Consider the following 13,241-nt stretch of genomic DNA (forward strand, 5'->3'; position numbering starts at 1 on the left):
GAATGGGGATGAGGAAATATCAGCCATAATTGAATGGCGGAGCAGACTCGATGGGCCGAGTGGCCTAATTCTGCTCCTATGTCTTATGTATTCATTCGAGTTTAGAAGAATGAGAGATCTGAATGAACAGAGTAGATGCAGGGAGGCTATTTCCCTGGTTGGGGAATCAGGGGAGACAGTTTCAGAATAGGGTGTAGACTATTTAGGATTGAGGTGAGGACACATTTATTCACTCACAGGGTAGTGAACCTGTGTAATTCTGAACCACGGAATGTTGTGGAGGCCAAGTCACTGAATGTATTAAAGAGAGAGATGATGTTTTTGATTTTAGTGGCAACAAGGAATATGGGGAGAAAGTGGGAATATAGCACTGTGATCGAGGATCAGCCATGATCATGTTGAATGGCGAAGCAGACTCGAAGGGCCGAATGGCCCAGGCTCCTGCTCCTTGTTTCTATGAATGCATCAGCTGTAGTGTTCCTGCATTGCAGCATTCCTGAGGTTTTTTTTACTATGCAAGAGTTGTAGGTGTTACATTAAAACAATTTGCCGTTTTTGCTGACAGGCAGGTGCCACAGAGCGCCCTGGCCATGGCGCAGGGACTCTCTGCCTCCCGCTACAACACTGCAGCAGATGCCCTTGCAGCATTGGTGGATGCTGCCGCCTCTGCACCTCAGATCGAGATGACAAAAGGTAAAGAGAACAAACACGAAGCCCCCCGGGTGGAAGAAATGACAGCTCGCAGGATGTGTGAACAACAGCAGAATGTTCATCAGCACCAGGCACAACAGCAGCCGCAGACTGAACATGAGCGACGGTCAGTGCAGTCACCATATTCAACCTCGGCCAAGGGCCAGGGTCCGTCTGGATATCCAGAGAACATTAAGGACAAAGCACCACCCCCAAAATCCAGATACGAGGAGGAGCTGAGGACTCGAGGCAAGACCACGATAACAGCAGCAAATTTTATAGATGTGATCATCACCAGACAGATTGCATCTGATAAAGACAGCCGGGAACGAGGATCTCACAGCTCCGATTCCTCCAGTAGCGGTAAGCACCTTCCTGTGTAATCCTTCACCCCAGTAATTGTATCGTGTTTGGGGTATCTCAGCTGTATGCATCATAATGTACGCAGCAGAAATACTGATGTGTAAGCTTCCTGATAACTGATCTTTCGGAATCCCAGGCTGCAGTCCCTGCCTGACCTGAGTGGATGGGAGATTATATCGCTATTTGTGCTTGGGTAGAGAATTTTATATCAATGATCACTGGGAGAAACATATTAGTTGGAGCAGAAATATAACCCCTAAGACGATTCCATGGTGCTCAAAAATTCTCTTGGGATTGTATTTGTGAAACCTATAGATGGGGCTTCTGGTGTCTGGGACAAGCAACCAATATGCTCACAAGTTCCCACCAAAATTAAGGACTGAATAGTTAATCTGTTTCTGCAGTGTTGCATTGCATGAGGGAGGAACGTTGGCCAAAACATGGAGCAAACCGTCTGCCCCAAGATAGCTTCCACCCTCCTGAGCAGCCTCTCATTTTACTTTTGTACTTTGGTTATAAGCCAGTTGGTAGTAAGATTCGCTGAGACAGGACCCAATGACCACATCAGCGAACTTAAGCCAAATGACTGAGAAATTCCAACATAGAGAACAGCTTCTCTCTTCCCACCATTTACACCACTTACTACTCGAGAACACAGGCAGATCCTGTTTATATTCTAGAACGAATATGCTCAAGAACAGGGAGGAATAGTACTGGAGCTTAACTTGCTTCAGTGGGCACTGACAGCAGATTTTCAAGATAGAAATGAGGCCTTCAAGGTATAAGGGCTGCTTGGAATAAAGGATTTACACTGGGATTTGTTTCTCTCCTAGTATCTTCCCATCGCTATGACATGCCCAGTGCAGAAGCTATTGAGGTAATCAGTCCTGCAAACTCGCCTGTACAGGAGAAACTTGAACCTGCCCAGCAGGAGGTGCACAAACCCTCCCAGGGAGATGGTAAGTTCCTTTAAATATCTCCTCTTCGGGAAGTGCCATTTGTATATGATGAGATCAGGAACCCCATCACAATTGAATTCATTCCACATGATAGCAATATACAGCCGATTGCACTGGATAAACCAACGCTAGGAGCCCCAACAACATCCCTTCTCTAGCACAGAAGACGTGCTCTATAACTAGGCATTGCTTAGTCAAGCTGTTCCAGTACAGCTGCATCACTGGCATCTATCTGACTATTGTGGAAAATTGCCCAGGTATTCCCTTCCCACAAAAAGCAGAACAAATCCAATATGGCTAATTACCACCCCATCAGTCACCTCTCAATCATCAGCAAAGTAAAGGTAGGGGTTGTTGACAGTGCTATGAAGCTCTTACACTTAATCTACTTGCTGAGTCTGAATTCCACCAGGACCATTAGGCTCCAGAACTGGTTACAGTCTTGGTCCAAACGTAGACAAAATAACTGAATTCCAGGGTTGATGTGAGAGGGACTGCCTTTGACTGACTGGCATCAAGGCACGCCAGCAAAACTGGAGTCAGTGGAAATCAGGGAAAACATTCCACTGGTTGGAGTCATACCTAGCATGAAGGAAGGTGGATTGTGTTTTTCCGAGGTTAATCATCTCAGCCTCAAGCTGTCGCTACAGGAGTTCCTCAGGTTAGTGTCCCATTCCCAACCACCTTCAGATACTTCATCAGTGACTTTCCTTCCATCAGATGGTCAGAACTGGAAATTCTAACTGATAATTGCACCGTTTAGTTGCTGCCTCCAACAGAAAGTCAAATAGCTATGTCCGCATACTGCAACACCTGGACATTTAAGCTTGAGCTGATAAGTGGCAAGTAACATTTGCGCCACACAAATGTCAACCGATGACTATCTTCACCAAGAGAAATTGTAACAACTTTTATTTAAATGGCACCTTGAATGTAATGAAACATCTCTGTGTTTGGCAGGAACATTGTAAAGCAACGTTTGAGACTGAGCCATGTGAGGCGATGTAGGGGAGATGGGCAAAAGCTTGGTCAAACAGAGAGGTTTTGAGGAGCACCTTAAAAGAAGAATAGAGATCTGCAGAGTTTTGGTGGAACATTTTAGATCTTGGTGCTCTAGCAGCTGATGGCTAGCCACCAGAGCGACAAGGCCATGGCGGTATTGGAAGCCAAAGAAAGAGAATTTAAAATTGAGGTATTGCTTAACTGAGAACAGTGTGGTCAACAAGAACAAGAGTAATAGGTCAGCGAGAACAAGACTAAGAGGTCAGCGAGAACAAGAGTAATAAGTCAGTGAGAACAAGAGTAATAGGTTAGCGAGAACAAGAGTAATAGGTCAGCGAGAACAAGACTAAGAGGTCAGTGAGAACAAGACTAAGAGGTCAGCAAGAACAAGAGTAATAGATCAGCGAGAACAAGAGTAATAGGTTAGCGAGAACAAGAGTAATAGGTCAGCGAGAACAAGAGTAATAGGTCAGCAAGAACAAGAGTAATAGGTCAGCGAGAACAAGAGTAATAGGTCAGCGAGAACAAGAGTAATAGGTCAGCGAGAACAAGAGTAATAGGTTAGCGAGAACAAGAGTAATAGGTGAGCGAGAACAAGAGGAATAGGTCAGCGAGAACAAGAGTAATAGGTCAGCGAGAACAAGAGTAATAGGTCAGCGAGAACAAGAGTAATAGGTCAGCGAGAACAAGAGGAATAGGTCAGTGAGAACAAGAGGAATAGGTCAGTGAGAACAAGAGTAATAGGTCAGCGAGAACAAGAATAATAGGTCAGTGAGAACAAGAGTAATAGGTCAGCGAGAAAGAGTAATAGGTCAGCGAGAACAACAGTAATAGGAGTAGTAGGTCAGTGAGAAGAAGAGTACTAGGTCAGCGAGAACAAGAGTAATAGGTCAGCGAGAACAGGAATAATAGGTCAATGAGAACAAGTGGAATAGGTCAGCGAGAACAAGAGGAATAGGTCAGTGAGAATAAGAGTAATAGGTCAGCGAGAACAGGAGTAATAGGTCAGTGAGAACAAGAGTAATAGGTCAGCGACAACAAGAGTAATAGGTCAGTGAGAACAAGACTAAGAGGTCAGTGAAAACAAGAGTAATAGGTCAGTGAGAACAAGAGTAATAAGTCAGTGAGAACAAGACTAAGAGGTCAGTGAGAATAAGAGTAATAGGTCAGCGAGAACAAGAGTAATAGGTCAGTGAGAACAAGAGTAATAGGTCAGCGAGAACAAGAGTAATAGGTTAGCGAGAACAAGAGAAATAGGTCAGTGAGAACAAGAGGAATAGGTCAGTGAGAACAAGAGTAGTAGGTCAGTGAGAACAGGAGTAATAGGTCAATGAGAACAAGTGGAATAGGTCAGCGAGAACAAGAGGAATAGGTCAGTGAGAATAAGAGTAATAGGTCAGCGAGAACAGGAGTAATAGGTCAGCGAGAACAAGAGTAATAGGTCAGCGAGAACAAGAGTAATAGGTCAGCGAGAACAGGAGTAATAGGTCAGCGAGAACAAGAGGAATAGGTCAGCGAGAACAAGAGTAATAGGTTAGCGAGAACAAGAATAATAGGTCAGTGAGAACAAGAGTAATAGGTCAGCGAGAACAAGAGTAATAGGTCAGCGAGAACAAGAGGAATAGGTCAGTGAGAACAAGAGGAATAGGTCAGTGAGTACAGGAGTAATAGAGTTTTGGGGCTTGATCAGAGTAAGAACATGGGCAGCAACGTTTAGATTACCTCAAGTGTACATAAGGTAGAATATGAAATAATGAGGTGTGGAGCTAACAAAGCAGAGATGGAGGAAGCTGTCATGGTGATGACACACACGTAGCTGAAAGCTCTTTTCTGGGTCAAATCTGGTTTGGCCTCAGTCAGTTTCCGGAGAAAAACCATTGCTTTTGCCCACCCAATATTTAACTGGAAGAAGTTTTTACAGATCCAGTCCCGAATGTTGGATAAGCAGTCTGATGATGTAGCAGCAGTGGAGGAGTTGAGGGGGAGGGGTGCTGAGATAGAGCTCAATGTTGGCAGCCGATGCTGTACTTTTGGATGATGTTGTCAACGGTCAACATATTTTTAAAAATCTATTATTGTCACAAGTCGGCTTACATTAACACTGCAATGACGTTACTGTGAAAAGCCCCTAGTCGCCACATTCCGGCACCTGTTCGGGTACACAGAGGGAGAATTCAGAATGTCCAAATTACCTAACAGCACGTCTTTCGGGACTTGTGGGAGGAAACCGGAGCACCCGGAGGAAACCCTCGCAGACACGGGGAGAATGTGCAGACTCCACACAGACAGTGACCCAAGCCGGGAATCGAACCTGGCGCTGTGAAGCAACAATGCTCACCGCTGTGCAACCGTGCTGCTCATATAGATGAGAAATAGTGCTCCCTTGGTAATATTGGAGGAAGTGATTACATGAGAGAAATTAAGCTGGGGAGGAAGATGATTCGTGGGAGTACCTGTTTGAGATGGGAGTGAGAAACAGTAAGAAACCAGAATACTGAGGGAACAGAGATGAGAGGCAGAGAGTGCCAGTCAGATGTGAAGGGTTAGCAATGTGATTACTACGGTTGGAAATGATGGGATTGCAAAACTAATCCATGCAAATCAACCAACCATCCAGTACTCACTCGGTATAACAATTTGCATAGTGCAGGTAACACAGCAATTTATCACTCCCCAAGTTGTGTGCGATATGTGCATGTGCAGTTGGCAATACTTTGTTGGGCAGGCTAACCAGGGAAGCTGCATGAGGCTGCGGGTGATTAACATACTCTAGTCGTGGTGCCTTAACCCCATGGAAATGTTAACACTTCTAATACGAGGCTGGTGCACTTTTAAACTATTGCGGATCCTACTCTATGATAGCTAATAGTGTGGGCATCCATTCCTGGGCATGAGTGAACAAGAGGAGATTTGAGAGAAAATTTGGTATGTTCAGTGTTTATCTGTTTTTAAAGGTGAACCTAACACTCGAGGGTTTGATGTGTCCATGGGTCGGTACAGGATGTTGCAGAAGTCACCATCTCCGCAGCAGCAGCAGCCACCTTCCCAGCCTGACAGTGTGTATTCCTCTGCTCCTAATCCTCAAGTTTCCAAAACACACAAATTGATCACCCTTGCTGACCACATCCATGTAAGTAAGGCCTGGCAAGGGGCTGCACATTGATATGGCTTTCTGTCTATGTGTGATTGTAGTATCTTACTTTTATGAAGACATGGAATTCTTTCCTTTATAAGCACAAGAGCAAGGAGGTTATGCTGAACTTGTATAGGGTGTCAGTTGGACCTCAGCTGGAATATTGTGCACAGTTCTGGCGCCACATTGTAGGAAGGATGTAAATGCATTGGAGAGGGCGCAGAAGAGATTTACAACAATGGTTCCAAGGCTGAGAAACTTCAGTATTGATGATAAATTGGAGAGGTTGGGACTGTTCTAGGAGAGGAGACGAGTAAGAGGAGATTAGATAGAGATATTCAATATCATGAGTGGGCTGGACAGAGTAGATGGGGAGAAACTGTCCCTGCTTGTCAAAGGATCGGGAACAAGAGAGCCCAGATTTAAAGTGATTGGAGAAGAAGCCAATGCAATGTGGGGAAGAAACCTTTTAGCAAGTGGTTGGGGTTGGGACCGCACTGCCTGGAAGTGTGGCAGGTTTCATTGAGTTATTCAAGAGGGCATCATTTGGATAGAAACAATGTGCAGGGATATGAGGAAGAGACAGGAGAATGGCACTGTTACAATGCTCAGTCGGAGAGCCAGTACATACACGAATGGCCTCCTTCAATGCCGTAACAATTCTGAGATTCTGTGAAGCCAAGGCATAGAATAGCCGGGAGGTTCTGCTGTAATTGTATAAACATGAATTTGACCACAGTTGGAGCAGTGATCACCAGATTCCAAGAGGGTACAGAGTAGATTTACAGGGATGTTACCAGGAATGTAGAATTTTAGCTGTTCGGAAAGATTGAATAGATTGGGTTGCATATTTTGGAACAGAAGAGTTTGAGGGAGGATTTAATTGAGATTTAAACATTTGGAAGGGGCTAGGTAGAGAGGGCAGGAAGAACATTTTCCCTTAGCAGACAGTTCAGTAATCTGGAGGGTGTAAATGTAAAGTAATTGGAAGAAGGATTAAAGGGTATTGGGTTTGTTCAGAGTGGTGGGGATCTGAAACATTCAGCCTGAGAATGTAGAGGCAGAAACCTTCATGCATTTACATAGACATGCACTTAAAGCACCATAATTTACAGGGCAATGGACCGAGAGATGGAAGGTGGATTCAGCTCAGTCCTTTTTTGTGGCTTGAACAGCATGGTGGGTTTGAATGGTCCGTGTTGCAAGTTTTCTTGGTTTTTCTAACTGGATTGTGTAGCTGGTCTGTGTTGATGTTGGCGAGTTTGTGCGCGCCTGTGCACACCAGCCTATGTGTGAACTGCTCTACGTGCCAGTCAGTAGGAGCAACTAGCAAACATGGAAAGTGCAGCAGCGCTCAATTTGTGCTTTTCGTGTCCAGTGAACTGTTGCCATTTGTACTGAAACTCAGTTCTCAAATTAGTTTCTTTTTTTTAGCACATTATTACACAGGATTTTGCTCGAAATCAGTCCAGCAGTCCTTCATCACAGCCGCCTCCAGTGTCCACATTCCAAACATCCCCAGTGGTCTCGAACCGAGGGAAGGGTTCTGCTCATTACAGCACAGACTCTCAGCCACAGTCCACGCAAACTGCTCTACATCAGAGGCCACCATCCAGGGTCTCGCCTGAGAACCCAACTGAAAAGGGCAGAGGACGGTAAGCAAGGAGTTTCGGGTATAAACCTTGTTATTCAATTAGTCTGAGAGTCAGCTAGCATGCGCAATAGACTCAAAATGTTTAGCTGCTGTTAAAACATTTGGAAAATAAACTGGGCACAAGTTCCAGCTAACAGTGCAAAGAGCGTCAAAATGATCAGGAGGAATTCATGCTCCGTTGACATTGAACAGCTGAAGGATCATTCATCATTAAGTTGCCTTTTCATTGTTATAATTACTTCCAATTGTGTTGTTTGCTGATAAGAAGCTTTGGAACTAGACAGCCTTTGACCACCCAAACAGCAGAGGCGACCTGCGTATGAACAGGTCCCATTTCTGGTTTCACAGTGTCACAGTTCAACCTGATAATCTGAACAAGTGAGATCCCGGAGTGAAACCTGGCCTGATAGATCCAAACCAACTTTTTTTAATCGTGGAGGACAATTACTGAACACATTCACAGGAGTCTGCGAGTGTACTTTTAACACACAGTAAAACATTTATTAAACAACAAACATCTTACACTAGACCAAAGGGATGGGAAGATTTCAATACAAACACCAGTAAATGAGTCAAATCACACTATCATCTCTCTCCTCCCCGCACCCCCCCACCCCCCCCCCCCCCCCCAAAAAAAAAAGTGTGAGGCAACGGGCTCCCTGAAACTCTGTCTATCTGGTCCCCATGCTCAAAGAACTCATCTTGGAATTCTCTCCCAAACAAAACTTCCACATGCACGTGTCCAATGAGGATCCACCTCCAGGGTTTCGATCTCCCTTCTGATGTTCCTTTCCCCTGGGTCTCCGCCTACATTCCAGCTTCGCCTTCCATGCACACTCAGATATTCGGCCATGCCAAACAGAACACCACTGCTGCAAAAGAGTAGCTTTTCCCTTAGCAGCCTGTAGCACGAAGCCACCAACCTTCAGCTGCCCTCTGATCTTCTGGCTTTTCTCAAGTGCACTTTGCTTCAATTCTGCTCACCGCAACTTTCTCATTGACTCGGCGGCAATTGCTCTGCTCCTCAATTTTAACTTTATTTAACAGGACCTGTTTCAAATCCCTATCCTTTTCCCTTATCTTGGACTGTTTTCTGGAACCTCCTTCGGTCACACTCCCTGGTTTGCAATCTTCTTGATTTGTGACCTGTTACTTTCCCTCTCCTCCCCCTCCCCCCTCCCCACCCCTCCTTCCCCCTTAATTGTGCTTAATTGTAGGATTAAATTAAAGCTGAATCTCAGTGATGCATGATTTCCTTATCACACGCAGGCCTGGGAAATCCCCAGAACGAAGCCACGTTTCATCAGAACCATATGAGCCTATCTCACCTCCCCAAGCCCCTGCCAATCTAGAGAAGCAAGAGAGTGTAGTCCAACCTCCTCAACGAAGGGAGGCGGAGCCCACTGAACAGAGGTAGGTGTAAGCGTGGGAACAAGGTCTTCCAGTCTGTCTAATCTTTCTTTACAGCGACATAAATTTCACCAGAAAAATCCATTCACATTTGTTCTAACTGGGTTTATGTTGGGATTGGTGTGTGAATTTCAGATGTTAACCAATCTAGCATGGGTTTAATGGGCTGACTGAATTTATGCTGTACTGTGGAACATGCAAATTCAAAATGAAACCTTTCGTAAGAATACTTAAATAATTTGTGCCTCTTATTTTTCACTGCATCTTCATCTACCTCGCCGTTTCTATGTTTGCATTTGTTTCTTGTTCTTTTTAAGTGTTGATCTGCATTTCTATTGCGTGGGTTTCTTCCACACTTGTTTTCTGATATTGTTTGCTTTCCCAATGACATGTCCTGTTCCCACCATTTTCTTCCTGCCTGGGCTCACCCCCGCTCTCTGCCTCTCTCTTTCAAAGCAGCATTGTAATTAGTACAATTGTTCATCCAGATATATTTTGGGATTGATGTTATAATTAAATAACTCCAGTAGCACGAGTGAAGGCAGGCCAGGTTTGGGAAATTGTTAACATAAAGGCGAAGCAATAGAGGAGATATTAAACAGCAGTGGGTTCTGCATCTCTGTGCTTGATGCAAGGGCAAATCATTTAATGCAATGAACGTTTATAGAAATTGCTCGTCTCCTTTGAGGGCAGAGGTCAAGATAATTTACAAATTCATAAAAAACAAAAGTGAGCCTGACTTTGAAGACTTTCAATTGTTGCCGTGTCTTGTTTCGTGATAGTGTGCAGTTGAACACAGTGGCTCCCGTGTGTTATTTTGACCTCTCACCTTTGCCCTCCTGCAGGCTGCCCCCAAGTAATGAGTGGCTCCCGATGCCTTTGCTTGTCCGAAGAGGTCGTGGTGCAGATTCTGCTACAAGGTATTGACAGAACAGAAGGGAGTTGGCCATTCAGCCCCTTGAGCCTGCTCCACCATTCAATAAGATCATGGCTGATTTGATTGTGGCCTTAACACTTCTGCCTGCCACCATAACCCTTTATTCCCCTGTAGATTAAAACTCTTATCCAACGTAACCTTGAATATATTCAATTACCCAGGTGGAAAGTTGCAAAGGTAAACAATTCTGAGAGAAGAAATTCCTCCTCATCTCTGTCTTCAATGGGAAATCCTTTATTTTGAAACCATGCCCCTAATTCCAGATTCTCCCACTGGGGAAAACTGCTGAAACTTCCCAGGAGTGAACGAAAGAGCTTTAAAGTGCGTTGAGGTGGGATTCAGACCCTCTGTGAATCCTTAAACTCACATTGCGCTCTGCAGAGAGTCATCCTCATACTCTGGCCTAGAAAGCCATTCACTTTTATCAAACTGGAAATAGAAAGCCTACGAAGAATAAAACCAGACAGAGCACCCACATTGACCGAGGCACTGGGTACGACAAAGGCACACCCTGCTCAGTTGGCCCTGCAAAATGCTCCTCATAACATCTGGGGACTTGTGCCAAAATGAGGAGAGTTGTCCCACAGGCTAGTCAAGCAACAATCTGACGGTCCTGCTCACCAAATCATACCTTGCAGCCAATATCCCAGACTCGTCCAACACCGCTACAATAGTAATATATTTTTAAAACTTATTTCGGTGCCACTTAGTCCCTGAGGCTCCTTCTTATACCTGGAATCTGTGTAGCATTTTGTCATAAACTTCATGTGCTGGGTCAGCATTGGAAAAGGTGCCGGTTGCAGCCAGCCATTCCTGTCACTAGGTGCCGCTATTGCCCAATGATAGAATCTATGGTTCAGAGGCTGTCAGGTCACTCTGATCTCATGCCCTTCATCCTCCTGCAAGCTATGCATGGCTTTTATTTTAAGGTTATGCCGTTTTGTTTTGAACTATTCCACCACAGGCGACGCTTTTGTTATCTACTCTATCATTTTAAGCACCTCAATTCGAGAATTTTTCAATCTTGGAAACTCATGGGGAATACACGCTAATTTTATGCAAATTGCCCTCAGAATTTAACTCTCTATACCCCATTACCATCCTAGTGAACTTGCACTTTCGCCCCATCAAGGCCAATATCTCCTCCTGGAGCTGCAGTGGCCACTTTGTGGTTTCTGTGACAAAATTTACCATTTCCCTCCTAATGATTCCAGTTGTTCCCTTTATTTTATTTTCAGTTCAATTCATCAAGTTCCTTTTTTTGTCAGGTGCTGTTACTTTTCATGTCCAGTCCATTTAACTTGCCTCTACCTTCCAGTTTTGATATAACACGCACCTGTGTTCTGGTTTCTCTTTCCATGATATCCACTACCCTTATACACGTGCTGCTCATCATTTTCCTGAACTCGATCCAGCACTACCGCTTCCATTACTGGATTAAAAACGCACAGATCCAGAACGACCATAATAGACTACTATAAGACATAGGAGCAGAAGTAAGCCACATGGCCCACCAAGTCTGCTCTGCCATTCAATGTGATCATGGCTGATCTGATATAAACCTTTATTTCTACCACATACATTACTCATCCTGGATTTTCTGTCATTCCTGCATTGTTCCTCCTCTATCCCCTTTCTACTGTTTCCTGGTTTACAATTAGAGCCCCTATAAAGTAACTTAAGCCAAACAAATAAAGTGTTTGCCCACTCTACTATACCTTCCCTATGTTCTAGTACTGCAATATTTCATCAACATTCCCAACTACCTTGCTTTTTCCAATCTGTCCATTCTGAATATGTTATAACTAGGAATGTTCGACTTCCCACTGTGCCTCTAGCCTCAGTCACTGCTATTTCTGTTACTGCTATTATATCATCATCTCCATTGCAATTTGTACATCTAGTTTTATTCGTAACGGGACTGAGTTCAGCAGCTGCACCAACTAAATGCTGTCTTCATGAAACAGGATTTAAAGGAAAATAACTTGAATTAGGGCAGTTCCCACAGATCACATTGTGTTTCAAAATATTTCAATAATTCAGAATCTATATTTATATTAAATATTTCAAAACACTGTACTTGGCAGCAGTAACACAGACCGTGTTGTAGCGCAACGCTCTTCATCATTCATAACTCGATGTAGCTTTTCTTTTTTTAAATAATATTTTATTGAGGTATTTGAAAATGTTTATAACAGTAACATAAACAATGACATCAAAATGGTAAAATAAACATTTTCCCCCCCAGCCCAATCTTGGAATACTGCATCTGCTGACATTTTAATTTTCCCCGAGAAAGTCGACAAACGGCTGCCACCTCCGGGTCTCAATGTAGCTTTTCAACTGTTTATTATAACATTTAAAAGTTTCCATGTCCTTATCTATTAAATTTATATTTGTACTACATCCATTTCCCTGAAAAAAAATGTTTCCTCGTGTCATCAGTGTACCTTTGGTCAATCACCTTCACGAAGGGCCTGTACTGCGCTGTATTGTTCTATGTATAACCTGTGCCCTCTGGTTACCAGTCCTTCCACCAGTGGAAACAGATTCTCTTGATTTACTTCATTATTGCCATATTATCATCGAATCACTAGAGTGCAGAAGGGGGCCATTCGGCCCAATGAGTGCACCGACCCTCTGAAAGAGCCTCCACCCTTTCCCCATAACCAGTAACTCCACCTAACCTTTCTGGACACTAAGGGCAATTTATCACGGCCAATCCACCTAACCTGCACATCTTTGGTCTATGGGAGGAAACCGGAGCACCCGGAGGAAACCCATGCAGACACGGGGAGAACGTGCAGACTCCGCACAGTCACCCGAGGCTGGAATTGAACCCGGGACCCTGGCTCTGTGAAGCAACAGTGCTAACCACTATGCCAATTATTATTGTGAATACCTCTGTCAAATATCTTTCCCTGCTGTAGGAGAACAATCCAGCTCCATATACTTGAGGTCCTTCATCCTTGATAACATTCAGGTAAATCCCTCCTGCATCTTGTCCAGGGCCTCGACATTCTTCCGAAAGTGTGGGTCCCACAATTTGACTCAATACTCCAGCTAGGCTTAATTAGCATTTTATAAAGTTCC

At 44.2% G+C, this 13,241-nt stretch overlaps 1 protein-coding gene across 10 annotated transcripts in view; it reads left to right on the forward strand.

The window, feature by feature from the left end:
- The window catches only part of ncor1 (nuclear receptor corepressor 1), a 458,529-nt gene that overhangs the window by 382,735 nt on the left and 62,553 nt on the right, over positions 1-13,241 (forward strand). For 9 of the 10 annotated variants that reach the window (XM_072470035.1, XM_072470042.1, XM_072470041.1 and 6 more), the window contains 6 exons: positions 566-1,053; positions 1,887-2,012; positions 5,969-6,144; positions 7,582-7,802; positions 9,071-9,214; positions 10,057-10,131. In XM_072470035.1, coding sequence (XP_072326136.1) covers positions 566-1,053; positions 1,887-2,012; positions 5,969-6,144; positions 7,582-7,802; positions 9,071-9,214; positions 10,057-10,131 — 1,230 coding nt within the window. The remainder of the gene's footprint in view (positions 1-565; positions 1,054-1,886; positions 2,013-5,968; positions 6,145-7,581; positions 7,803-9,070; positions 9,215-10,056; positions 10,132-13,241) is intronic. The other variant, XM_072470044.1, reaches the window with a different exon arrangement.

Source organism: Scyliorhinus torazame, chromosome 12, assembly GCF_047496885.1.
Source record: "Scyliorhinus torazame isolate Kashiwa2021f chromosome 12, sScyTor2.1, whole genome shotgun sequence".
In the NCBI taxonomy this organism is placed as follows: domain Eukaryota; kingdom Metazoa; phylum Chordata; class Chondrichthyes; order Carcharhiniformes; family Scyliorhinidae; genus Scyliorhinus; species Scyliorhinus torazame.